Source organism: Phaethon lepturus, unplaced genomic scaffold, assembly GCF_000687285.1.
Source record: "Phaethon lepturus isolate BGI_N335 unplaced genomic scaffold, ASM68728v1 scaffold53879, whole genome shotgun sequence".
NCBI lineage: Eukaryota > Metazoa > Chordata > Aves > Phaethontiformes > Phaethontidae > Phaethon > Phaethon lepturus.
In genome coordinates, this window is record NW_010562434.1 from 1 (window position 1) to 10068 (window position 10068).

General features: G+C 38.6%; 1 protein-coding gene across 1 annotated transcript; it reads right to left on the bottom strand.

Annotated features, from left to right (window-relative positions):
• Window positions 1–216: 216 nt before the first annotated feature.
• Window positions 217–8184, bottom strand: LOC104626345 (focadhesin-like). The gene is made up of 5 exons (XM_010294242.1): window positions 8099–8184; window positions 5380–5421; window positions 2824–2932; window positions 2199–2315; window positions 217–471 (listed from the first exon to the last, which is right to left on the bottom strand). The coding sequence occupies exons 1-5, from the start codon at window positions 8164–8166 to the stop codon at window positions 229–231; spliced, it is 579 nt and encodes a 192-aa protein (XP_010292544.1). The 5' UTR covers window positions 8167–8184; the 3' UTR covers window positions 217–228.
• Between the last annotated feature and the right edge of the window lie 1884 nt (window positions 8185–10068).

Sequence of the window (10068 nt, forward strand, 5' to 3'; positions counted from 1 at the left end):
TCGCTCCGTAGTCCTTCGCCTCGGTGGCTTCGAGAATACCCAGGGTAGCAACTGGCGGGGATGGGTGATGAAGACTGATAATAAAAGACATCTTTTAAGAAGTGTTGCTAAGTCCCTCAAGAATCATTTGCATATGACTTGTAAATACTTTTAATTCCTCAGAACTTAAGGCCACATGCAGGAAAAAGAAGGAAGTTATTTGCACACCTGCATTACACATGGTAATCCTTACCTGACTTTTTCTTCATACAACCGTGAGATAAACATCCCCAAGCCAAGGCCCACATGGATTTGAACAGCTTGAGACTCGTCAGCATTTGGTTTTCCAGGTAACCTGTCGGTCAGCATATTCAGCACCTCTTCAATCTTCTCCTTGCATGTTACAATGAAAACTGGCACCAGGAGAGACAAAGCAGTGGCCGCACAAGAACGAGCTATAATACTAGCAGTGTTTTCACCTGAATAGGATTTCTAGGAAAACATAAAAAAGAATTTTTTTTTCTTTTCCACTTGGGAGAGGGAAATAAAATTCCTTTCTAGGTAGTAACACTCAGCACTTTAGGAATTTAATATAAATACCTACATAGCAAACAGCAGCACAGATGTATTGCAATCTGGCAATAAACCATATTTCATGGAATTGCCTATGGTAACTTTTCCATTTGCTTTACCTTTTAAGCACCTTAAGACCACAGTAATTCAGTGTACATAAGGTTGTGAAGTATGAAATTGTAAACAAAGGATGTGGCTAGAATTCAACAGCTAGTCTGCACATAAATACATTAGTCTATTTCAGTTTTCACCTTCCCTGTTAAAATATCCAGTACTGTGATCAGAAAAGCAAACAGAAACGAGCCATGGTGTTCATGTACTTCTGTAATTATAACCTACCAAGAATTTAGTGAGGTGGAAAAAGCACCACCTTAAATGTATCACACCTAGTGTGACAAAGTATATGAGATCTTGCAAGATAACAGTAGAGATGCTTTCTAGAAGAAAGATCCCTTACAAAGGTTTTCAATTCCTTTCCATTTTGAAAGGTAAAATCCATACAGCCACCTCTACTCATAAAGCAAAGGATTGATTGTAAATAACAGCCTAATGTATATTTATCAACTTCCATGTGCAATTCTGAAAAGAAAAAAAAAGCCCATCAGGATGCAAGGCACTCTGCAAGACAGTGATTTCTATTGTATGCCTTAGAATTTTATAAGCATAAGATTTTTTTTTATTTTTTAAACTGAGCAAATTTTAGTAATGAAACATTGTCACTTAGTTCCATCTCAAAAGCACCTTTTTAAAACAGCATTATTTTCAAAGGCAGGAGTCACAGAACAATTAGGTAAGAACTCCTAGTGCCAAGCAAGTCGTTGAATCTCCTTACATTCAACCAGTCTAGCATTTATTTAACACAGTAATTTTCACCTTTTTCACGTTAATGTCTCACTACTGGACTAAACATAGTTTCTGAATGCAGTTAATGAAGTTCTGGTTAGAAAACATTAGAATACATTAGCAGGTTGGTATTTGGCTTTGTAAGATCCAAGTTACCTTCTGCATCCATGACACAAAGAATCTCCAACCTGGTTATTTTGACCACAGACAGTCAAGAGTTACCAACGCCTACTCCTTCAGATCTATACTGAGCTTTCAGTCCACCTCCAGGTCCTACTTAAGAAGTGCCTGACACTTATATGGCTTGAGACTTTCAGGCTGGTTATCACACTGCAAGCACATGTGACAACTTCTACTGGCTCTCAAGAGGTACTGTAAAATAAGAATCACTGGCTCCCTAACTATTAGATTTTGAGAAAGTATGCATTTGAGAGCCCTTGGGAATGGGGTCAGAATCACTCAAGAGTTTGATACTGCAGTTTCAGGACAGTCTGCTCATGTTAGAAGGTTTTGTTTTGTACATACATGCTGAATATCCTAGTTTTGAAGGTTGTTTATTTTTAAGATTGCCTTCATTCCTCTATCCTCACATGTGGTTTTTACCATTTTGGTAATAAAGACTCAAAGGCAAACCCAAGTATAAGCAGAACACACAATGAAAGAAAAAGAACAAAAGCAAGAAAAGTTTTGATTCTCCTGTATTACAATTACTACAGGGTAAACAGAACCAGGAAACTCCACACTAAGTACTCCAGGTATGGAATACAGGTATATTCTCTTGCCTTTAATACCACAACACGTACCTGATAGAACCATGGGAAGACTTGACCTTTAGGGTGATAGCGGCTATTCACAATACTAAAGAGGGTCTCTGTGACCATAGAAATCCAGTGTTTTGTGGGAAGAAAATCAGGTTCAGTCTGCAAAAATCAAACCCAAATATTCATCATTATTTTTTCTTAAATCAGAAATTCCTACCTGAACAGAAGCTCAGCAGCTGATGTTCCAGCTATGATACATCAGGAATGAGGTTATTTTGTCATTCTTATGTACAGTAAGTAGCATGATTTACTTGCCAATGCTGACCCTTCAGATACTACTTTTGATCAGGTACTATTCAGTGAAAGCAAAAATGATGAGAAAACAGATTGGCTGGGTTTCAGCATCCACTAGACCTCTATCTCATCTGCCAAAGCCTGCAAATAAATGTGTTAGTCATTATGTCTGTTGCACGAAGGTGCCTAGATGCTCTTGACTGCTTTTGTAGTTCACACAGCAGCTCCCAGATGGCATTCACTGACCAGGATGAAATTTGAACGTCAAAATGTGAAGTACTTCACATCCACTTCCCACCTCTCCAAACACCTGGTCATATTGCTTCATTATATTCCACTAACAGTAGAGAATCTCTTTCCCAGATTGACTCACCTCAGGCATTCCTTCAGTGTCTGAGGAAAGGCTGCTTTCATATTTGACTACAGCAACTGCAAGACCAGTTAAGGCAAAAATAGAGTTTCCTTTCACCACTGGGCTGTCTCTGGACAGAAAAAGGTGAACAGCTAAGAAGTGTAATAGAAATGCAGGCAACAAAACATTTATCTCAATGAAGGAAAATTATGCTATAGGTGGTCCAGGAGGGAAGGCCTTTGAACCTAGCAACTTTATTGGTCTGACTTCTCGCTCAGCAAAAGTCTATTGCATTTCATCTTCAGGAATTAGAGAAAGAATGGGGGCGAGAAGAGTTTCAGCCTTTTTTCTTGTTTGTCTTTTATATAAACCTAGCACACACAAAGTGGGATAAAAACAGAAGCTTGCTTCCACTATAATGAGGACTGCCACACTGCAGAGCAAGTAGAACTCATAGAAATGCACCAGTTTGTCTTAGCTAGTACCATCTCTACAGAGGGCAACACAAAAAGCTCATCAGAGAATGCTGGACAGGCAACTGCCATTTCATTCCAACAGCATCTGTTCTGGAGATTTAGCAAAGCAGCCATCACTGATATCTCAGCTTAAAAAAAAAAATTCTGAATTACTCCCCTATGCTATGAAAACATTAATATCATGCAATATGACAGGTTTCAAGGAGTACTAACGTCTACCACAGTACAAACTTCTACTTTTAAGGAACTCAAGAAGAAAAATCTGCCACTTACAAACGAGAGAGAGAATGTAACTATTCAGTTTCATAAAAAGATAGATGACGATATTGCAGTCATTCCCAGAAAAACATATTGCTATATAATCCTGTTGAAATTCTATTACTTGTTTTACAACAGCAGCTGAAAAATACAACTGTACTACACCACTTACAGTCTTACACCAGACCAATACACAGTGTGCTACACTTCTTTGCATCAGTTTTCCATTTCTAAAAACTTCCTCAACTGTTGCTGTAAAAATACACCTACACTGCAAAATTAGGCATTTGTTCCAGATCCAAGTATCTCATTTTCACAATAAAAATACTTTCTGGATTTCTGGTTTGCTTTTTAAAATAAGACACACAGGTCTTAGTGGAATGTCATAGACATCTCCTGTTTGGAACACTGAAACTATCTCCTTCCAGACAAGACATACCTACAAATAATTACAACTAGGTGCTTAATTAAGTTATCTGAAATCTCCCCACATCTCTTGCCTTAAATAATTTCCTAATCTATGTATAGAACCTTTGTTGTTGTTGATTATCAACTTCTAAAAGGTTACATTTCATGATGTACCTCACAGTACAGGAGGAAAAAAAGCAGTGTCTTACTCTTTATTGAAAATACAGGGAAAACCCCCAGTATTCTCTTAAAAGTCAGTAAACACAGGAAGTTCTAAAGATGTGATCTATGCACAGGAAATCTACCTGCTGTTACCTAAAGGAAATTCACTACTCCCTTCCAAACTACACAATGCTTCTACTGCAACCAGTTTTGCTAATGAACTTCTGTAACTAAAATAATAATTTGAATTCTGAGACACAGAATAGGATATATTGAAAGTTTATTATTTTGTTCCTGCTTCATTTATCTCTTTCTACCACCTTACCTTAACACAGGTATTTATTGAGTAGCTAAAATATCAATCAGATCTTCCAATTTCATCTCCCTTTAACTGACCTCTTCAAGATAGACCGACATGCAATGAAATGGAACAGCTGGGAATATTTTAAATATCTGAACAATGATATGTTAAAAAAGGAAGAGTTCGAACATTTATGGGAAGTCTTAATTAAAATCGCCAGAACTCTCAACTTGTGTATTTCAAACTAGTCTTTTATACATTACAAGAATATTAATGTCTGTGAGATTTCACTGTAATTCTTTCACTGATTACATCTTTATGATTTAAGATTTTCTAACTACTTGTTCCTATGAGGATTCACCATTTCTGAAACTTTTGCTTAACCTGGTGCAAGTGGCCAAGTTCAGGTGAAACAAGGGCAAAGCATAATAGGAAGCTAGCTGCCAGTGGAGAGCGAAAGGAAGAAGTCAAAGCACTTTTAGCAGCCTGTGAAGGAAGGTTAAGATACTTATTGCTGCCTGAAAGCTAAGTGCTAATTCTAATAGGAAATGAACAAGTCTGTCACAATCTAAAAACATCCAATTTCCTGCCTTTGGGGGCATCTGGGCACAAGAAAGACACCTTAAGAGAAAGCGGGGCAGTTTTGAAGAGCCTGTGCTCCACTAAAGACCAGCCACCTTTTAGTTAAATGAAGCTACTTGAGGCAAACATTCTGATAGTTTAAAAAAAGAATAGACTAACGGTGCATATAGCACTACCCACGCTTTACTCAAAACATTAGGCATCAGCCTTTCTAATAGACACAGTCTGTGATAAAAATCTCAAAGCACAAGGTGGGGAAGAGTTCCTTTCCCAAACAGCAGTCACGTGAAATCATTAAATTGGCAGATAACCACATGCAGAAGATAGCATCTTACATCTCTGCCACAAAAGAGACCTCATTCTCATCTGTAATATATTAGCAGTTCTTACTTGGAAGCACCTTTGATGACATCTGTCAACATATCTCTGACCCTGCAACAGAAACAGAAAGAATTTACACTACTTTCATTATACTATAGCATGAACTCAGCTAGTTTTCCCTTATGCCTTACTCGTGCTCATTCTAGGTTAACAATTATCTCATCTAGCTGTCAGAAAACTTAGCACAAATTAATCATTAAAGCATTAAAACTCTAAAAATGCTTATGTACCACCCAACATTTCTTCATGCTCATATGCACTACCAAAGTTTTATGAAGGGCTCTCATCTGACTTCACACCACTTCTTGTAAAATGCAAGTTCATACAATAGCCATAAATCTGTTCTTTGAGCCGTTACACATAAGTTTCCTGATCACTGTGCTCTGTCTTAGCATGATAACATGAGAATGTTCTACAATGGACAACCATAAGATTTTATCCAACACTTACTATACTCCTGGAAACCACTATGGGCAGTTATGCTATTAGGCAGTGTAATAACCTGAATCCATTTAAATGAAAGCCATAAGGAATAGTTACAATTTCTTACACATTACTGTAGTTGATTTATAATAGGCTAATTGTCTGCATTTGTATAGTTTTGCATTCATATCAAGACAGAATCAGAGATGCAGTGATTTTTGTAAATTGCCAGGTTTGGGTGAGGAAAGAGATCCTCTATGCTACAGCATACAGTACCATCCTGGCCATGAGTGTAAATCCTACAGAGAAAGATAGAATCCAATCACAGTTCCACAACACACAATTAGAAGACTACACGTGCATGCCTCAAAATAGGGCCAGATGTTATAAGATCAAGTTGTACTTGGGCTTTAAAAGAAACCTGCTCAGGCTTTCTTCATAACCACACTGTTTTTGCACACAGTTTCAAATCCACCTACAGTTGAAACACACCAACTTGGCAAATACCAGTGCAAAATTGCACAGTACTTATACAATAAAGCATTAACACTGAAGTTTGTATCAAACTGTCCACAATCAGGTTAAACCCAATGGGCGACAAAAATGCTTAATGGGTACTGAAGTTAGAGCCCTGAAGCACCAAGCAATTACGGGGTAACAGGAAAAGGCTTGAAAATTAATAGTGGGCTCCCAGTTCACTTACTGTTTTGATTTCTCCATTGTTAAAGGGAATGCTGTGCATTTTTGACATAGCTTATGTTAACACTATTTAGGAAATAGAGCAGAAATTGATTCAGGAAAAATCTACAAAAGCAGTATTGCTATAGGTATTCTTCTCACCTGGAAAATGTTTTCTCTTTATACCCTATCAACAAAGGGATTGGGCAGAGAACAACAGAAAATTGTGCCACTACTACATGAAGAATCTCTTCTGCAATACCGTATCATTCCGGATCTTACTCTGAAACCCTCTAATCTAGACTTAGCTAGAATAAAACAACAGACACAAATTTTGTATTCCTGTTGAGTGGGACTTAGTAACACCTTTCTGACTGAAATGGGCAAAGGGCATTTTGGTTTTGCTTACATACTTCATTCCCAAAGCACTTATGAAAAACCACAGACACTGATATTTATACTGTCCATGGATATGCAGTTCTTTCTCTCCATGAAGGCTCCTACTTCCCACCTTGTCCCCCTGGCAATGCACATACATGGCTAAATCCTGACAGACTGAGACACTCCTCAGCTGACTGAAACAGCAGTAGTTGAGGATATGGATCAGACTGTGCACCATGTGCTTCGTTTTAAACAACACACTCAGGCTAAACATTGCCAACTTACCATACAAACTGAGGCATGTTTCAGTTCATGACAACATACGTCATCCCATGGCTTACATTTCTTTCATCAAGCCATTCTGAGTGATGTGGCTCACTTAGTCTCTACAAGTAAGTTTTGCTCTTTACACAATCCTTCTGTACTCGGTGCTGGTGAGACTGCACCTTAAATACTTGTGTTCACTTTTGGGCCCCTCACTACAAGAAGGATGCTGAGGTGCTCGAGTGTGTCCAAAGAAGGGTAACAAAGCTGATGAGGGGTCTGGAGCACAAGTCTTATAAGGAGCAGCTGAGGGAACTGGGCTTGTTTAGTCTGGAGAAGAGGAAGCTGAGGGGAGACCTTATTCCTCCTGAAAAGGGTTGTGGCGACGTGGGTTTTGGTCTCTTCTCCCAAGTAACTAGTGATAGGACAAGAGGAAATGGCCTCAAGTTGCGCCAGGGGAGGTTTAGATTGGATATTAGGAAAAATTTCTTCACTGAGAGAGTGGTCAAGCATTGGAACAGGCTTCCCAGGCAGATGGTGGAGTCACCATCTCTGTAAGTATTCAAAAAGCGTGTGGATGGGGGGCTTCAGGACATGGTATAGGGGACATGGTGGCGTTGGGCTGATGGTTGGACCTGATGATCTTGAAGGTCCTTTCCAACCTTAGTGATCCTGTGATTTGTGATGATTTAACATCACAGAAAATACAATTTTCCATTCCATTCCATTTGCCCACTCTACAAAGTTTCAGACACTGTAGAGAAGGTACCTGTAAACCCGTGCATATGGGATTCTTACGATTACCCAGTAGTCTCCTTCTTCCCAGCCCCCCAACTTCCTCATTCTATCTGGTAGTTGTTTTTTTTCATTAGTCCCTATACAGTCTTTAAACTTGCAAAACTAAAGGCTTTGAAGCCTTAACCTCCTCTACACCCTCATTTGCCATTACAAGTGATCAAGAGCAGACAGTTTACTTCCTTACCAGAGCCAGGCTGTAAATTGTTTGTACTGCACCTCTTCAGGATCCTCTTTTCCATGTTTTAACTGCATCTCCAGCTCTGCCTGCCTCCCCTGCAGAATTACAGAATTGGATCAGAAGTGGATCTTACATGGCCAATGATCACAAGATTTCTTCAGAGAACACACAGGTAACGGATATAGCCTTTCACTTGAGGGCTACTTCATAAGTGAACTTGACTGCTTTTCATATAGATTCCAATGTAATACACCATATATTAAGAATTCATAATTTTTTATTCTGAGTGAAAAAAACAAGATACAGATGGCACAAACGGCCACAGATGCTGAGACATCTCTCATAGTCCATACAAAGAGATAAGTTCCCTTGGGAAGGAATACAACAAGCAAGGAATGAGATTTAAAAGCCTACTAGCTAAAATAGATTCTAAAAGCAAAACATCACTTTCTTGATTCACTACTTAAAGCAGAATTCCTCATCCTTTTCCCTTCTATGACCCCAACCTCCCTGTGACCTCCTACAACAGTTCTTCCTGTACCTTAAAGGAGATGATATGGATTCTGGCCTCTAACAATTGTTATCTAAACATATTAAGCAGCTTTGCTTTAATGTTCAGTCTCCAAGAGTGAGACAACTACATCCCACCTTGTTTCTGTCAGTTACTGCTCCTTAGTAGGTTATTAAGCCTTAGGCTCATAAGCTGTGTTTTTCAGGTATTGAACACTTGTAGTTTGGGTGTGCATAAAAACCTGAGAATACAAGACTCAATCCTGTCAATCCAGGTGTCACTCAAAAGGCGACTCTCCACAGAGATTAATGGAGCATACACAACACACTGACTAAAACTATGCAAAAACCTATTGCAATTTCCCCAAACACATAAAAATTGGCATTAAGTTCTGTACTAAATCAAGACCTGTACAATCATCATGATGAGGTTGATTTCAATCTAAAAAAGAAAGTGAATAAACAAATTGGTAGAAGTGTTTAAGCATGTAAATAGACATAATAAAAATCAAGAGCACTTTCAGGTGTCCAAAAGGGGAAAAAAAAAAAATCCTCAAACACGCATTTTGGTGAACTGCCCTCTGTGAACATCTGCCTCCAAAATGTAGAAATGATTACTAACTGTTCAGAAACACTGTGCTATGTACTATCCAGACTACTCACCTTATACTGTAGTCTCTTTTGGCCATCTCAGATGAAATGGACTATAGAACCGTAAGGAGTAAGCAAAGATACTAGGTCTCCAGTGAGGGACTTCAGGAGCAACAAAAATAGGCTCTATTGCCCTGTAAGATGGCATGAAATCCTAGAGAGGCTTTCAGAAACAAGTCTGATAAATGCCCAGCTTCTCACAAAATCTTGCCTCAAAGGGGAAGCAAAACAGGAAAGTAATTAAATGCGAGCAACAATGGCCCCCTCTGTAGTTACTACCTAAAATTACAATTTGAATAGCTGCTGCCTGCTTTGTAGTGGGGCTGGCTTGGCTTACAATCTGGTATTTTCCTCATGGCAGACATAAAATTTGTTTTGAAAACGTTACAGAAAACATATGTTTTGCTGCACAGCAAAACAAAGTACAGTCAAAGCTTCTAGAATTCACTCAGCAACCTGAGCTGCTCAAGCTGAAAACAGCTGATATGGCCTGGAAATACAAAAAATAAGTCCTTCTAGTTGCATGAAGAGAGCTTTCTAGAAGGCTACTACTTCTCTTTGTGCTACTATTTGTTAAAAGTTTTTTAGGTAATTTTCCTGTTGAAAAACCAAATGACACTACATTGATGTAGATATCAGGTCAGCTAACCTAAAGAACGAGAGGTTGAAAGATATTTCCTAATCATTAGATAGGGTTGAAAAATCAAAAGATGAGTCCCTCAAAGTGTGACACCATTACATGCTGGTTAAGAGAAGTTTTATTTTAATGAATAATTCCTTGATAGGTTCTGTCTCCTTTGTGATACTATTATCAC